Source organism: Lygodium microphyllum, chromosome 3, assembly GCF_053477565.2.
Source record: "Lygodium microphyllum isolate KBCC chromosome 3, Lygodium_microphyllum_v1.1.10, whole genome shotgun sequence".
Taxonomy (NCBI): Eukaryota; Viridiplantae; Streptophyta; class Polypodiopsida; order Schizaeales; family Lygodiaceae; genus Lygodium; species Lygodium microphyllum.
This window is the reverse complement of record NC_141137.1, coordinates 61,075,064-61,094,117: the sequence shown is the minus strand read 5'-3', so window position 1 is coordinate 61,094,117 and position 19,054 is coordinate 61,075,064. Positions and strand designations below refer to the sequence as shown.

The window sequence follows — 19,054 nt, the reverse complement described above, 5'->3', positions numbered from 1 at the left end:
TTTGTGTGCATGTGCTAATGAGAGAGGGTGAGGGAGTGAGTATGTGGGAGTGAGGGATCAAGAAGGTGAAGCTCTTCACCATTCCTCCTTCTCTTCTTCTCTTCTTTTTCCTTTTTTCACATGCGCACGACTATGGTGGATGGAGGAGGCTTGAGGATGCTTGAGCTAGCATCTAGGATCATGGGGCTACCGGTGTGTGTGAAGGAGGAGGCAACTCATTTCAGCATCGAGGTAAGCTCACTACATTCGTAGGTTTGGAGGCGCGTCAGCTATGTGAGAGGTAGCCATTAGAGCTCGCTTGGAACACTTGAAACAATGAGCGGTCCGTGGGTCTTGGTGGTCGAGCGAGAGCTCCCACAATTGTGGTTAAAGATGCATGGCCAACCAATAGATCCAAAGAGACATGACCATTAATACATGACTATTCATTGCAACTATAAGCCATCCATTCAGACCATTCAGTGTCAAGTTTCCAACAATAATCTGTTGAGTATCACAACAAGAATGTCTTTATATAGTGAGATGAAATCTAAAAATTTGTATTTTCTCATTTTATTGATTTTTGAATCTTCTAGCAACTCTCTAACCTATTTAAATGGCCTCATCGATTTTAAGCATTTCTATTATAGTATTTGATGCATATTTCATCGCCCCCCTCTATGTGTGTGCACACACACAAGTGGTATTTGATGTAAATTGTTCTCCAATCAAGCCCATTTTGAGAGACCATGTACTACATGAATAATTTGAGTGTCAAGATTTTTAGCACATACATTTCTATGTTTGGGATACAAAACAAGTAGTTTGTCATGTCCCTTTTGGATGAAATAGAAATTGTGCTAGCAATTGCAAGTAAGTTGTTTGGCTAGTATTCCAAGGGTCAATCAACTTCTTCAAGAATTTGCTAGAGCTATTTGCATGCAGGAGGCAATAATAGATCATTCCTCTAAACATAAAAACACAAAAACACAAATAGAGAAGAAAAAGACTTTGAATGAATATACGATGTAAAAAAAGGAAAGAGTGTACATGATGATCAAAGGCAAAGCAATGGAAGTAGTCAAAGTGTGATCTACACTAAGGATGGGTCCCAAGATCTGTAACTACCAATTGGAGCTAAGATGATGCTAAAAATGTAAGGGCATCAAGCTAGACCAAAATGTAGCAATTTGGAGATTAATTTGGTAACCATAGCAGTGTTACCACCCAAAAATGGAGACAATGGAAAGTTGGGTGATAGTTCTAGCAGAGTATGCTAATGTTGGGTGGCCTATAGTTGCTATAGACACATGCTAATGTGATGTAGAGGATGGCGACAATAGTTGGCATAGATAAGTAGGTTGAAAACATAGGTAGCAGGAGATAGAAGATAACATTAGTAGTAGCTAGCATTGTGGTAGGCTAGCTACAAATGTAGTTGAGTGAGGGTTGTACATAGTAGAGTGGCAGTTAGGAATAGGGCACTAGGGACTAGAGTCAATTGCATGTGTAGATTTCAAGTTCAATGAGTCTCTTATGATATTAGCAAACATAGTTGGGAATAAATGTTGTTAATTGTATGTGTAGAATTTGAGCTCAATGAGTCTCCTATGATATCCAAGGCCCTCTTTGATATTGGCATAGCTACAATCACTACAAAATTAGTGGGAGATATCAATAACTCTCAAATTGGGCATAGTTGCTAGGGATTTAAAAAACAAGAGGTATGAAATTAGCTTCAAAGGTTTCATATGAGTTTCTCATACAAAACAAGTTGCATTCAAGATGAAAACTATTGAACATATATATATATATATGTACTTCAAAGCCCATGGGCCACAACAAAACACATAGTGCACATGATTCATCATTGTATACAAAATCTAAGTGAATAATCAATAGACCAACAATTAACATGCACAATACACTGTATTCATTGATTCGTCATCATATTAAAGAAGCATAATCATAGATCAAAAACTACTTAAACATACAAATTGCAATCAATGTCAAAATAACAATCCATGAAGACTTTACTAGTGATTTATGTAGCTTATGTAAACTAGGTCAGTGAGTCAATGGAAACAATGGTGTAAGCCATGTTGAAACTATGAGATCTCGTGAATAGAAAGGGTATAGAAAGGATGAAATGATCAGTTTTGGTATAATTTGCAAATAATATAAAAATCAATCCATGGACCATATGGCATGCTACATGAATTATGAAAATTGCTAATAAACGTGTTCAAACTTCAAATGCATGTCTATATAGGCTAGCTTGTAATAGGTGAAAAAGGATGATTTGATCAAACATGCAACATTGGACCAACAATAATCTTTGGGGACCAAATTCTCAATTCAACCATTTCCTACATTTCAAAAATGCATGAACATTTCTAACATTTCCTACATGTAGGAAACACATTTTTTGGCAATTACAAGAGTGGCTTTTAGTCCATTCAAACATATTCTATAGTATCCTAATAAGAGGTATCTAACATGTTTCTTATGCATGTATGGAGCTAGTAAGAGTCTTCTACCAGACGCAAATTTCACAACCCAACTTAGCTTAGGACTAGGATCACTAATTTCTCCAAGTTATAGGTAGAGACACTCCCTCTCTTAACATCGCTAGATATAAATGCTTGAGTCATTGAAGCATGGATCCATGGAGAGAAACTACGCCCCTCACTTTTAGAGCCCCAACATTCAAGACATCAACCAGAAAAAACCATGCCATTAATGAAGCTCTCTAATCCACATTGAGGAGATGATAATTATAGTTAAAGAGATAGTTTCGAGTCTCTTGGCTCTAGATTTGGATCTTGCTATAGTGAAGTCACACTGCTTTGAGTAGTGATTGACACAACTGCATAAGTTTTGCTTCATACAATGTCTCAGTTGGACTCCTAGATAAGAGGTTATGGCTATTTCAATGAGATAAGTCATGAAAGGTCTGATTAATAAAAGTAGTCCTTGGATCCATAGAATGTAATGAGAAGAATGTGTTCTATTCTCTTAGCGGGATTCACCTTTGGTGTTTATTATCTTGACATAGTATTAGGTATAACTAGTTATGCTATGGACTTGACAATACTAAATTTGGCTTCTTTGTGTGAATTTTGGAGATAGTTTCACCAACTAGACCTTTTCAATCATGGCTATAGGACCCAGCCAATGTGATTGGAACTCATTCTCCTACAACTACTTAGATTTCTACTAGTGTTTGAGATTATGAGTCTATACTATCCACAGTCTAGCCCACTTCACTAAACGTCATTTAAAGATTGTCCTAGTTGTAGGATATGGTTCATCTAGATGGTTTGAACTTGTAAGGCCATAAAAGTGATAGTCTAGGGTATCAAGAATAGGTAGTTGTGAAATTGATCACTTATTGGAGTTGCAAGGAGAATGGAGGTTACACACACACACACACACACACACACACACACGACACTATATTGGCCCAACAACCTCCCACTTAAAGGTGAATCTACCTCAGTGAGGAGGGAAAATTTCCTACATATGGAAGCACTCAAGGAGTTTATGGATATACTCCTTCTGTGATGACAGATAGAATAGTCCCTGAGACCTACCACGCATGCACATACCAAGTATATGAGAGGCCTGTCCCAAATCTTTCATCTCAAAACTCTTTTTGAGTTGAGTCTTCAGAGCATCTAGCTCATCATGAGCTTTTCCTGCCAAAAGCATGTCATCCACATAGAGTACCAAAATCAACAATGAACCATCACGGGCTTTCTTTGTGTACAAGCATGAATCCATAGCACTATGGTTGTAGCCATGTGATTGTATAAAAGCATCGAACTTGTGGTACAATTTCCTAGGTGCTCACTTTAGACCATAAAGACTCTCCCTCAATTTGCACACTAGGTGTTCCTTATACCAGACTCTGCAAACCCTTAGGCTACTTCATGTATATCTCATCATGCAAATCCCCATGTAAGAAAGCAATCTTAACAATAAAGATCCAAGTCAAGCTGAGCAACCAAAGCTAGGATTAAGTATAGGGTAGTCATCTTGACCATAGGAGAAAAGACTTCATCAAATTCAACACCATGTTCTTGCTTAAAACCCTTAGCAACCAATCTGGCCTTATATGTCGGCTTGGGGTAGCCAAGGGTACTTTTCAACTTGTACACCCACTTGCAAGACAAAGCCTTCTTGCCACTAGGCAAGGAAACCAAGTCCCACGTATGATTCTTATGCAATGAGTCAATCTCAGATTGCATAGCCCTCTCCCAAGAGTGACAGTCACCCCTGCACATAGCCTCATCATAGGTGAGAGGCTCTCCTGCATGTATAACCAAGGCATAATCCATATGGAGGGTATATAATAGTCAAGAGGTCATCTATCTCTAGTAGAACACCTCAATGTAGGATGTGATGCCTGTCCAATATCCTATCTAACATCCTGGCCATGAGCAGCACTACCACTGGTGCAAGCTATATAGATGGCTATGCGAGAGCAGGGGGCTCCTCCTAAAAGATAACCTTGTGTATCTCAACCACTTTCTCAAGCTGCATATGCATCTTGTCTTCATGGAAGACTACATCATGGCTCTACAAATGACTTTTTGTGCTTGCAAATCCCAAAGACGGTAACCCATCTCACCTACATCTCCATAGCCAAGGAAAATGCATTTCACACTTTTTGGATCTAGCTTATTGTGTTGGTCCTTAGGTACATGGCAGAAGGCCTCGCATCCAAAGACATGCAAAAATAAGCATACGAGGGAGGCTTTCCTGTTCATACCTCCTCTACAGCTTGGAAGTCAATACCATTGCAAGGTGAGTGTTAATGAAAAGGGATTGTCAACTAATGCTTAATATCACGCTCTGTCAAAGGCACGTGAGATGTATTCACCACCATCATCTGTCCTTAGGCATTTCAACCTATGCCCAAATTGATTCTCTGCGAACGAGAGCAAGCTAATGTTGAAAGACGGCCAAGACATTAGATTTCTACTTTATAGGATAAGCCTAAATCTTATGTGAATAATCGTCACAATAAATGTGACAAAGTACTTCGCACTCCTTAATGGCTGATAGGGCATGGGTCCACATACATCTGAATGCACAAGAACAATGACTCACCCATGTGTAGAATACCAAACTTTTTATGTAGATTCCTAGTCTGCCTGCCATATAAATAGTGATCACATGACTCAAAATGCGAGTAGTCAAAAGGCAAAAGATACTGCAAAGCACTAAGCATTTTCATTTCCTTAAGTGACATATGCTCAAGACGAGCATGCCAAAGATATACATGTGGGATAGAACCCATTGACAAAACATGGCCAATAGTACCAAATACAACCAAGGGGTAGAAGCTGCCAGGCTTGGCACCTCTTGCAAGAACAAGCCTGCCATGAGTTATCTTCCATGCAGAATCACCAAAGCATATATGATAACCTGTATCATCAAGCTGCCTAGCAAACATAAGGCTTTTAGTCAATTTGGTACATGACATACATTATGCTACACAAAAGTGCTACCAGAGGGAAACTGTAGAGTGACATCACCAACGCCAATAATATCAAGAGACCGATCATCACCTAAGCGCACATAACCATATACACTACGATAGGTATGAAACCACTCACGGTAGGGGATCACATTGAAAGAGACACCTGAATCCAAGAGCCAACATTGTGCATGCATAGATTGAGCCTTGGTCAGCTGAGAGGAATCACATGAAGGGGCTGCTAATATGTAGTCACCATTGTACTCCTCAAGCTGCGTGACATTTATCTCCTTAATCTTTACGCTGGACTTTGCAAGTATAATATTGGGATCATTGGATTTCTCATGCACTTTCTGTTTCCCCTTTTCTTTGCGCTTGTCATTGCACAACTTAAGACATTGTGGCCATATGTGTCATGCTTTCCCACAATAATGGCATGTAAGATCAAACTTACATCCACGTGACTTAGACCAGGACTTTTGAGAGTTCCTCCCATAATGATCATTATCTTTCTTGCCACTTTTGCCACCTCTAATGGATAAAGCATGTGAACTACGAGAAGGATCATTGTTTTTCTTGTTAATTTCTTCAGTCAAAAGAGCACTCTCTACATCTTTCAATTTTAGCCCATCAAGTTTGTTGATACAAATCACAATGCGAAATACGTCCCAAGACTCAGGTAAAGCGCCAAACAGAAACAAAGGATGTAGATTATCCTGAAACACAACACCCTGTTGAAGCAAATTCTTCATGATAGAATGAAATTGGCTAAAGTGAGTAGACAATGGGGTCCCCTCCTTCATGCGGAGATCCATCAACTGTTTATGGCAATAAATCTGCAAAGCAGGGTTCTGCTTTGTTTGCATAAAGTTCGTGAATCTTTTCCCATAGATTTTATGCACTTTGATCTTCATCTTCAACAACATTATTGTGGACCTCTTCAAAAAGTGATAAAATGATAGCGGACTTGCATATTGCATCTAAATCAGCCCAATCATCATCAAACATGTTCTCGGGTTTAATATCCTTGTTTCTTAGAGGCTTTATCTATAATTTTTGCACCAAAACCTGCCATATTTGAGACTTCCAGTAGCCATAGTTGGTGCCATCCAACTTGGCAATGTTAAACAAAGCTGTATCTTTGAGATGACTAGCCATAATGAGAAACAAAGGTAGACTATGTATAAAACATGCATCTATAATTAGCAGTAAACAAGCCAAAACCTCTGCCAAAATAAGCTGAAAATAATAGAAACTACTAAAATGACCAACTGTCCACCAAATATGACTAGAAGGGTGCCAAAGAGTAATCATTGCCCTCAATAAATGCTCACAATCTACAAGTCACAACTTATTGTAAATCACAGTAGTAGGTAAAAGAAGACAAAAGCGGAGCTATCACTGATACATGACCAATTCCAATTTCTAGGAAGCAAATACATCTAGCAGTGAATGAAAAAGAGCAATGGGCACCAAGAATTGTCAACCAAGCATGGTGTCAAACAAGATGCATCTCATAGACATAAAAGTCATGCATGTAACAAGTCTCAAGGTAACAAAAGAGACCAAACACAAGCACAACTGATAAAGCAATGCAAGTAAAGCTCAATACGGAGCCATTCAAGATGCATACATAATTGACAACACCCTAACATAGATAGGTGCCTACCCAAGAGTAGGTGAGATCATCCCACTAAACATGAACTACATATATGAAGCACAGAAAGAGTAGATACATGTCAATGTCCCACGATCTCAAGTTCAATTGCAAAGTCAAAGCTCAATGTACATCCAAACAGGCCAGAATCTTCCACTACTAGAAGGAAAGTTAGATGCACACGGAGCAAGCACTACTCAAATACATCAAGTACATATCATGAGACATTCGACATCTAAGTAGGATACATCCAGAGCATAAATTCCAAAGTAGCTCAAGCTCGTAAAGCATAAAGCATTGAAGCTTCCAAAGTTGAGTAGCTGGCAATCAAGTAGAGTGTCTAATATCTCCAAAATGCTCAAATGCAATCACAAATGAAGCCCCAACTGTTGGCCAGACATAGACATTCCAAGTAGTATCCAATTCGGACATAAGCATCAAAACATGAAGCCTAGATGTCAAGCATAGACAATAGGCATAAACTGTCACAAAGAATGCCAACTATAGTCCAATACCAGTTAGTGTAGTTCAAAATAGAGCTTAATCACTGCTCAAAAGCATTCCAAAACCAAAACAAAGCATTTTTCAACCTCCATATGCATCCGTATAGTCAAATGAATCACCCAGGAAGCATCCGTAAGCAATAGGTAGAGCATACACTAACTAAATAGGCTTCATTCCTTGGTTATTACAATAGTAAATTCACTATCAAATTTGAGTAAATCAGTCCTCAAATTGAGCTCAAAGCCACCTCAAATCATGGTTTTATGATGTACTAGTGTATTAGCATCAATGGTACACATAGTAGTGCATATAGAACACCCGAATCATAGACATGAGCAATAGGCATATAAAATCCTTGTTAAAAGAGGTTCATCCCTATTGTATATAGTAGTGAGAATAGACTATTGAACCAAGCTATTTTAGTACCAAAGTTAGCTCCAAATCCAACCCATAACATGGGCATAGCATTCTTGTACATGTAGACATCACCCAACATAATTGGGCATCATAAGACCAACAAACTTGACCATAGAAGCATCAAACAGAAGGTTGCCCTATTTTATGATAGTTTGTGGACTGTTATAACAGTCCAAAACTGAATCTTAATGCTCAAATTGAATGCCAAGAGTGGAGGAAGCAATGCCAAGCATCAAAACCAAGTGTATAAGTGCTTGTATAGCTCCCTAATGAAGAAGATATGATGTAGGAGATGAAAAACTTGAGCTGCTGCTAAAAAAGGGCTTATTCTACACAACATGATGCTACACCAATAGGGTGAGGGCTATGAGGGGCTGCTCCAACTTTCTTGAGAAGGCTCAAAGAGTGCCCAAGAAGAATGCAACCGATAGGAATCTCGGACGGAGCGGCTATGGTTGCCAACAAAGAAATGATTGTTGTAGGTATTTGAATGGAAACTGAGAGTGACCAAGCTCAAGCTCATGAGGAAGAAGGCTCTAATACCAGTTGAAAGGAGGTGAGCCCTGAAGTGGAAGCAAGAGGGGGAGCAAGAGCTATGGTGGAAGGAGCGTGCGAGAGAGAGAGAGAGAGAGAGAGAGAGAGAGAGAGAGAGAGAGAGAGAGAGAGAGAGAGAGAGAGAGAGAGAGAGAGAGAGAGAGAGAGAGAGAGAGACTCCAAATGTGAGAACTCCAATAGTCACAATGTGTGGCCGGCCTTCCATTTATTCAAATGTCACTAAAAGAATAAAGAATGAAGTGACAATGATGGGCGCTCACCACCTACAATGTGCATGCACAGGTATTGTCACTATAGTAATACATGAGCAGGTAGGCAGAGGTGCCTTTACCCCCCAACAGAGACTGCCCATACATCATGAATATATAACATTACCCATTTCAACCCTATCCTCATCAAACTTGGGACAATCATCAATACTAATTTTCACATACAAAGGGAATGGAGTACTAGTTTCCTTCCCCCTCCATATTGGTAACACTTTCTTGACATAGTAGTTTTGGGACAAATAGAGTAATTTCTTTGTCTTATCCTTAATTATGCACGTAGAAATGCTCTCTTGATATTTGATTGTACAAGGTTCATATCATCTTTAGCTAGCAGGGCAAGTATAATGTGAAGAGTAGTAAATTTCACCATATGTAAAAAGATCTCATTATAGTCCACACATTTTTTAGTCTTAATACGTTTGGCTGCTAACCTTGCTTTGTACTTTGGTTTAGCATTACCTCTATAACCTTCAACTTATAAATCCAATCAACTTGTTTTACCACAATAAAAGCATTCAATGCCTTTCTCAGACCATCATTTGCTGTGTGACTATCCATAGTCCTAGTTCTTGCATCTGTAATATTTTCTTCCTCTTTCTTTTTGAGTTTCCAATGTGTGACTATATCTACCTTAGTCCATGGAAAATCACCATCTAGAGCTAAATTATTGATGGTTGTTCTAAAGGTATCCCATGATGTAGCCAATGAGCATAACAAAAAGATTACCTTAGCCTCATCTTCAAACTTCAACTTTTGAGCTCGCATCTACCTAAATATGACATTGAATTCATTAAGGTACGAGGAGATAGTACAACTCAAATAACCTTTTCATAAAATATACATGATTAGAGGTAGTTTCTTTCTCATAAGTGTCATATGGCTTCTTCCATAAGTCATGTGTAGTGGTCTCATTCACAATTGGAAAATATATAGATTCTACGAAGTGTAGTCCAATAGTGGATTTGGCCAACGTATCAAGCTTTGACCAATCATCTTCAAATGTATCTGTTGGTTTTGCATCTATGTCTCCTATGGGCCTTAATTGCTTCTTCTAAATAAGGATATCTTGGATTTGCTCCTTTCACAAACAAAATTTAGTACCATCAAACTCTTGATGTTATACAACTCCTTGTTCATTCTAAATGATGGAGCCATTTGTGCAAAATAGCAACCAACTGTCAAGTGACAAAACAACCAGAAAATCAACAAGATGTACCACAAAATTGGTAGAGTTTTAGCAATACCTACTCAATATAACCAAAAATGAGAAAATATAGAAAATGAACTACTACTCAACAATAGCACATATATCACTATCCAAACACTATGAAAATCACTGCATATAATTAAAATATGGTATTACAACATCATGCTTCCTCACAGATATAGTAGCATAACAATATCCAATTATTCAGAAGTACATCAAAAGACCGAAACCACTGCAATACATCAAGGAACAACCTTCTTGCTCATTCATGAGAAAATATGCATGGACAATATGACTATATATTTCTAGAGAATTGCTACAATATATGCATCTGAGGCTCTACTCCATCAAAACATACTACATATAATAGCAGCCCAAAAGCAAACTCCAAAACTATGAAACATCTACAATCATCGTCAATTGCCTATAACCTCAAACTATTTGTTTCTAACAATTTCTCAGAGGTTACCAATGCCTAATACTCTATATACAATGGAAACTGTAAACCTTGACCTATTTTGTAGTTTTTGAATAACCTATGCAAAATTGTAAAAAAATGTAAAATAGCCTATGTGGCACTTACAGGCAAAAAATAAATCTTGAAATAGCCTCAAATAAAAAAATGGAGCACTCACCCTTTGATACTAGTTATTGAAATTGCAATGAGAATGGATATAACACAAAGATGGAGAGAGAGAGAGAGAGGACACTATGCTTGTGATATCTTCAATAGCTCTCTTATGAGTAGCACCTTATTGTCTTATCACTCAAAGAATAAAGAATGAGTGTATACATATAGTTAGGGTTAGTGAGTAAGTTGGGCAGCTGGCCACATTGGCCTTCACCCCAACACCACTTAGGGAATAAAGAATTAACGAATGTACATATATAGCTAGGGTTACTGAGTAAGACAGGTGGCCAACCACATTGGCCTTTATCCCAATACTACTCTTAGAGAAATTTGGAGACACTTCTTGTAAAGTTACATTTGAGCTGACATACTAAACTTAAGCTTTTTAGCTCTTTCCAATGAGCTATTCTCCTTTTACCAAGCAAGTTTATTTGCTAGTAGCTCTCTGAAAGAATCTAAGGATAGTATGTGAACTATGTACAAAGGTGATTTGTATGTCAATCTAAGAATTTTTGGTTGAATTCAAGCTCAATTGAGGTATTTTCTAAGTTAAACTTTCAGCACAAGACTTTGTACCCTGCATAGCTAACCAAAATGGGGTCTCTAGTGCTAGTATAAGTTGCAATGTAACTTGAATATAGAAGACAAATTTATGTATGTCCAATTTAGATGGTTAGCTCCTTTTGGGGTGAATCAAGGTGATTTTCAAACTCCCAAGTTGCAATCATTGAGATAAAAATGTTATAGAGTTGGGATTTCTAGCCCATGGATTGTTGCATATGCTTGTTGTCAAAATTAGAGTGACTTAAGAATCAAATTTATGGACGAGCACTAGCAAGTGCAGACAACCCAAGCTCCCATATTTGAGCTTTTGGCTGAAATTTAGTAGAATGTACGAATTTGTGGATTGCATAATAATCAAGATGATGCTCTTTTCTACATGGTTATGAGTCAGATTAATACAATATCCAATAATCTATAATCCAAAGTAAAGACATAAATACACCAAAAATGAATTAGTATTCCTTTTTTTTTCAAGTTGTTGTTTCTCATCAAATAATTCTTACAAAATCTAGTTTTCCAACAATGGGTGCAAAACAATCCTTTCTAGCCAAAACATTAAATATGGTTTCTAATTACTCGATCACTTCAATTACTTTACCATCTTTCAAAGCATCAACTTGAATGTAAAGAAAGATAACTTCAAATGTATTAAGATTCATCTTGGTTTTTCAATGGGGTTTTTCATTGAAGTATTTTGTGTTTCCAATGTGTTAGTCTTTCCTAAACTAATAGCCTTACAAAGTTGAAATCCTAAATGTTTTAGCATATCGTTAGCTATGTTTCCCATCCTATTCTAAACACCTAAGTTTAGAGGAGTTCTCATTGTAATTTATGTAAATTAAAAAGCATAGACATTGTTTCTTGTAGTAGTGATGAACCTTAAGGCACAACAATGCTTGCTCCACTCACTCTATAGCTCCTCAATCAACAAAGAAGAAGAAGGAGAAGAACAACAACAAGAAGAAGAGAAAGAAGAAGAATGAGTTGTAGGAATATAGCTCGCAACATTTTTTAATTTAGAGTATCACTTATGTGACACAATTCGTAAATATCACATACCTTATACTTTTCCAGCTTGTAAACATCACTATTTTCATAACATAGGCCATCAAAGATACATTGATTTTTTTTTTGTTTGTACGACATTAAAATGTATCACATATGCAACTCCAATCGTGTTGGTCACATATGTGATGCCCATGAATTTTAGCCCCCTATCACAAAGTCCCTAATCTCTTATAGTGGTTATAGGCTCAGTGCTAAATCTGCATCAAAACTTTGTACATTGATACTAGCATGACTATCCCCAATACTATCATTTGTAGCAATATCATCAGTCCTAGTGCCAATAACTTGAGCATCAATTGTAGTGTTGGCATCTATCTAGTGTGGAAGTATGCACATTAGTCAGTTGTTTATGTATATGCAAAATTAAAAAACAACATATCACTATGTGGCAACTCACATAAATAAGATTTACATGATGTTTGCAATTTTTGTAAACTATCTTTTGGTAAGCCATCTTTCCCTTTCATCTTTGCCTTTATGTCAAGATTTAGTGGGTGTTAATCACATTTGCATCAAGATTTTGACTTTGGATCAAGAATTTTCCTTTTGCATCAAGTCTATCTTCCCAACTTTCTAGTTGACCATGCATTGTGGGTGTTAATTGCTTTGACCCACACTTAGACCCTAAGACATGTGGGGAGGCTATCTAGTTGTATTTGATTTCTCTCAATGTTGTAGGGTCTAGAAAATGTTATGGCACTTGGCTTTATGGTTTTTTGCATGTTTTGCTACAAAGTTGACAGATAACTTGATGCTTGTAATTATGGCTAGCCAATCCTTGAGTATTCCCAATGGTTGGACCCTGAATCCATCAGCCATGGTCATATTGTAATGGAGTTGTTCAATTTGAGGATTCCCCTAGCCTTAAGGACTTCTTGATTGACATTGCTAATCTCCAATCTCATATCAATGATTCCTTGTTTTATGGTGTCATCGGCATCCACAGGAAGGACAACATGATGCTTGGCTCCTTGCTAGAATGTCTTCACACCTAGGGCTCCTAGAATTGGAATTGGAGGTAGGCTAGGTACTTTACTCTATTAAGACTCTTGAACTATTGCTTTAGTAACTTTGACTCCATCAATCTAGGGTTTGAATGCCCTCCAAAAAATTGGAGTTTCTAGAATAATCGAACCAATGGAGACAAGGGTTGCAATGATATTGGGCTCTACATCTTGATATTGGAAGTGCATGTCTCACACTTCGTTGTTGTGATTTTAGGGTTCCTTCCTAAAGTTCCTCTTGAGGCAGTGGTTCAATAGCAAGCCTCTCAAAGATATGGGGGTGAGTGGGGGTGGACAAAGTTACTATGCTAAATACACTGAGCATGCTCATTCCCTCTGCTACTTTCTCTATCAATATCTCATGTGCACCTCCTCAACCAAGTGTTTTGCCTTGTCTATTGATTCCAATTGTTGCTCTAGGTCAATATAATCTTCCATCTTGGTTGTTGCAACCTTTTCAATGTGGGTTGCAATAGTGGCACCCTCTACACCTGAAGCGGTTGCTTATCATTGGAGTGTAGTCAATCCTTCACTCTTTGATTTGATCCTAGCATGCTTTCTTTCCTTAAGTGACCAGTGATGTTGTTAGCCTGACATACCTACTAGAGCTATTCTATGAAGATGTGAGGATTGTCCCTTGCTCTACATGTATGATGGCTAGTGATGAGGGAAGCATGATCACATGTGTTGAGTAATCTTACATGAATATGAGTGGTGAATGATAATGACAATGTGATTGCAAGTAGGATGATGGGTTGTTTGCAAGTGCAGAAGGAGGTATGAATGCATGTTTGAGGTATGAATGTGAGTATTGTGGCCAAGTAATCCATGTGTAAGTGCAAGTGGTGCCGCAGACCTATGATGGTGATACGATTATGATGGCATGCCACATGCTTATGAGTGGTCCCATAATTCATGCAATATCCTAATTATGATGCAACCTACAATTATGTGATGGCGCTTCCTTTATTTGTGAGCATGTAGCTATGTGACATGATGATAATCAATCCTAATTGTAGCAATAAAGCCAACAACAATCCAGACAAATGCAACAAAACAATCAAAAAGATAAGTTGCATGTTTTCAATTACTACTTGCCCTCTCTCTTGTGTGTGTCAATTGCATCCTCCTTGCAAGTGATGATGGTGATGCCCTCCTAACATTGGCGAAGGCCTTTATGATGTCAATGCCCTATCTTGTGAGGGTGAAGACCTACAGGTGACAATGATGAAGTTCCTTATGGTTGTACACACAACTACTAAAAACTACACTTCTCCAATTAGATAGTTTTGAAGCTTTAAGGCCAGCCTGAATGTGGGTGATTTCATAAAAGTAGGCTTTTATATTTGTTTTTTTAAAGGGTTTGATTAGGTGAGTGTGTAACAATCTCATAATATGCAATAACTAATTATATGTTTGTTCACAAAACATAAACACAAGTCCATCTTGTGTATCCCCTTGTACTCTTGTCTACTCCCTTAGCTCCCATTTCATGTGTTTAGATGATGGAATCCCAAAGGTCTAAGTGTTTACCCTTTTGATTATTCTCCTCTCAAAATTTCCCATGTTGTTGATTAACCAAGCAATGAAAACAATGACTATGAATATAAATTCCAACAACAAGAAGAGTTTAAGTTTTGCATTTTTGTGTTTTGAGTTTTTTGCTTGATTTTTTATTCTTCCTTGATTCTAATCTAATCTATACAATCCCTTTCTCAATCTCAATCCAACAAATTGAGTCATCATTGATCCCTTCTTTATAAACTAGCCACATAGGTTTTTGAGTAAGAGAGCCACAACAGTTGGAGATTGGCTCCTCACCATTCCGCCCTGCACTCAAGTGGACAAAGCCTCCTATTTTGCTATATAATAAGGGTATGAGAACCTTGGTGGTTGATTCCTTCCTTAGTCTATTTTGACTTTAAAAATTCACAGATTATTTCACTTAAAAAGGCCAACCTAGCAAAAGTCTTGTCTAATGGCAAAAGATTGATATGTAAGGCTTTACTTCAAAAGTGATAGATATTGAAGTGATGATGGAAATGACTAGAGCAAAAAGAGTCTTCATGTCTAGAATCACTTTCATGTCCAACACTTGGGCCTTTTCTATTTCCACGAAGCAAATACAGTTTCCAAATTAGGTGGCATTTATCATGTGACAAACAATTAAGTAGTAAGCAATAGTTTGTCCTTTGTGGGCCTTTATTTAGAAACATTTATGTGCTTATGATCAATTGTATGTTACATTTTTTAGGGTGGAATTCTCATACACTATGGAAATCTTGTTGGATGAAAGTGGAGAGGCCATGAATGTCACCATGACCATCATGTACAAGGGTGTGCTTCAAAGCATGCAGTGATATGCATCATTTATTGGGGTGGTGCATCATTTATTGGGGTGATGCATTCATTGATAGCCTTGGTGGGTCACATGCCTCACAAGTCTGTGAACTTTTTATGTTGTGCTAGGCATATGTCACTTCAATGCTAGATTCTTTCCCATTGTTAAGTGTTTACTCAATCTTTGTGCATGTTCACTTCATCCTTTGGTCATTATCTAACTTTGAAGCATAAAAAAGAACTTCTATGCATGCAACATTTTGTAACAAAATATGACATTATAAGAAGGATCTTGCAAAGTCATTGAATGTTCAAATAACCATGATTATATGAACATCATACATCCATTGTTTATTGAAATCAGACAATACAACTTGCTTGACCAAAGCTTTAGTTCAAATGGTCTCATTGGGTAATTTACCCCATAGCTTGGCGAGCTGTAGGACTTATGCTATGTATAAAAATAATCCCTGTGAATTGTATATGGACCAACATTTAAGTTGTGGGTTTCTTCACTTGTAGGCATAAGAAAAAGGGGAAAGATTGGCACATCACCCACATGTCTGTGCAAGAAGATTTGTAGCTTTCAACATTGCTTCACTTTGCATGTTGTGCTTCAATGTCAAAACCTCCCAAAGGACTCTTTGAGAAAGAGGAAGCTTTGTTTTGATTAGAATGTGAAGCTCTTTTATTGCCTTAGCATACTTAGGCACTATTGGCTTTTGATTTGTCAAGCAACTTAAAAAGTCAAATTAGTTGATTATCTTGTTACTAGTATCACATGCCAAATTAGACTGTCTTGTTACTAGCATTCACATGTAGTTTTTTGGAGTATGTTTGCCTCAGAGACTTTGCTCGCTTGTCCTTGTCGGGAGATTAGAAGTCATCATCATCATTTATTTATTCTCACTATAGAACTACACACATGGCATTGTGAGCCTTTGTAGAAGCATACAACTCTGTATATCACATGGATATGCATCCTGAGATATCTTAAAGGATGCATTGTAAGTATTTCTGATAGCAATATGAAATATATTATTTGCATTAGTTAAAAAAAAAACAATGAGGATGTGATGATTGGGATGAAGTGAATTTGTACGTAAAAGACGTCAAGATATGGTGATGGGTAATATACTAAAGTTAAAGGTTATATAGCGTAATAGGTTAAGGGGGACATTTTCGTTCCTTATAGATAGATAGATTGTAAGGATAGATATGATGATTCAATCACGACCTCCTTCCTCAAGCTTGCTCCCTCGCTCTCTCTCTCTCTCTCTCCCGCACCCCGCACATCCCCCCCCCCCCCCCAACCGGTCGGATCTCTGAGGCTTTCCTTTGAACTTGCCTTCGCATTGAGCTGTCCCGTCTTCTTGTATTCAAACAAAGCATCGAAGGTTAGCTTCATCCGCAGCAGCTCCTGTGTTGGCTATTGCCATCATCGTCCATCTCTGTTACCGTAAGCAGAATTGTCTCTATGTTGCACTGGTATCGAATTTTGTTTGATTAGCGTCCCGTGAAAGAGAGATACAGAGAGAGAGAGAGAGAGTGATATATGTACTCATTCGATGTCTTGGCATCCTTGCAACGCCATGCTAACTGATAAAATGTAGGCATTTTTCTTATTGCGTATTGCGTTTTCGCAGTTCCATTCTGATTCTCCCTGTGTACAAATACCGAGCAGTTGTTGAGGCACTCGCCATCGTCCTCTGTGGTCCGAATGCCAGCAACGAATGCACGGCACAAGACTTCATACATGCTCACATGTACTTCCGAATTTAGCTTGGATCTTTTAGGCCTGCAGACTCACTTATCAGAATCATCTGGTCTGTTCTTGGACATATGCATATGCCAGCACAGACGGTGACCCAGCACAGCTTTCCTTTTGTCCTGTTCCATGCTTTTGTGTTACAGAAATAAGCATAACCAATGGCTTTTTTGTTGGCCATGGCTGGTGAAGCTTGTGCCAGCTGTGCCCTCCTGCAGCATTTTCATCAAGATTTGCATACCTCAGTTTGTCTCATTCAACGAATAGACAAGTTCAGACATCTGGATTGTGTGTGGAGGCATTCACGATGGCAGAAATTGCCAAGATATTCAAGTTCATTGCTTGGTGTCAGTCCTCTATCTACAGGCAAAGTGGAAAGCTTGGGCACATTTAATGGAAGACTCAGATGGGCAACCTTTGCAACTATTAATTCTAGTGCACAGGGTTCTTGTGAGGAGCATCAAGATGCAGAGGATCGGGAAGCATTGCCAACCGTACCTAACTCAAACTCTACTGTGGATGAAAGCAGGCCTTGTAATTCAGTCCAATTGGATGAAAATAATGGGGATCCCAGCACATCTGGCAGACGTAACACAGTAACACCTTCACACAAGGGTACAGATTGGTGGAAATCCTGGAGAAGGCCTTCAAAAAGATGGAGCTGGCTGTGGAATTGGAAAAATGGAGCAGCAGTGCAGGCACATGAAGTTGGGGCTTTGCTACTACAACTGGGTGTTGTGATTTTTTTGATGCGGTTGTTAAGACCTGGATTTCCTTTGCCGGGGACTCGGACAGCTACAGAAACACACACCTCTACAACTTATGTAAATGTTGCTTTCAGTGACTTTTTGCACAGAATTCAGAGCAATGAGGTAGCAAGTGTGGAAGTGGATGGAGTCCATCTGACCTTTCAACTTAGGGGAAAAGCTCAAGCAGCAAAGGAGCACTTAGCTAATCTTATGGTAGAGGAAGAAGTAAAAGATTCTGGAAAGTCGCAATCAGAACATCATCCAAGTGATGGATTGCCTTTGGCACCCCTGACAAGAGCTGCAGCAGTCTCAAAACGTATTGTTTACACCACCATCCGTCCAAGCGATATGACAACACCATATGAGAGGATGATTGAAAATGGGGTGGAGTTTGGAGCACCAGATAGGCGGTCTGCACGCCTTTTCAACTCAGTTCTAGTAAGTGTTTGGGCTTGTGGTCTTGAAGGTTGTGAGAAGAAGTTGGTTTAAAGCAGAGACTAGCTGGAAGCTGGTATTTGTGTTGCACTTAACATGTGTATTATACCCTTCTGGCATGGATGTCGTAAGGGCTTGTCAGTATGAAAGCTAACCAGCTGGTAATTCTGTGACCATTGTTTGTGCATCTGGAGCCTTCTGTGGCTGCGTAACTAATTATGTTTTACAACATGGCTAGCACTCTAGTGCACCCACTTTGAGCTTCTGCTTGTAAGAGTCTAAATTGTCAAATGTATCTCTGTTGATGTATGTTTTCTCTACTTACTGTCCTGTAGTCAGTAAGTGTAAAAAGCAACCCAAGAATGACTTGGGTATGTTTGTGGAAGTGAACATTCAACACATGAGATATCAGTTGATTG

General features: G+C 38.4%; 1 protein-coding gene across 3 annotated transcripts in view; it reads left to right on the top strand.

Annotated features, from left to right (window-relative positions):
* The first annotated feature begins 16,947 nt into the window (after positions 1–16,947).
* LOC148038405 (ATP-dependent zinc metalloprotease FTSH 9, chloroplastic-like) overlaps positions 16,948–19,054 on the top strand; it is a 36,730-nt gene continuing 34,623 nt past the window's right edge. Inside the window, exons 1-2 of one of the 3 annotated variants that reach the window (XM_087671562.1) lie at positions 16,948–17,080; positions 17,330–18,638. In XM_087671562.1, the coding sequence (XP_087527688.1) occupies positions 17,613–18,638 (1,026 nt within the window). In that variant the 5' untranslated portion in view covers positions 16,948–17,080; positions 17,330–17,612. Of the gene's footprint in view, positions 17,143–17,296; positions 18,639–19,054 lie in introns of all 3 variants that reach the window. The other 2 variants (XM_087671556.1, XM_087671559.1) reach the window with 2 other exon arrangements.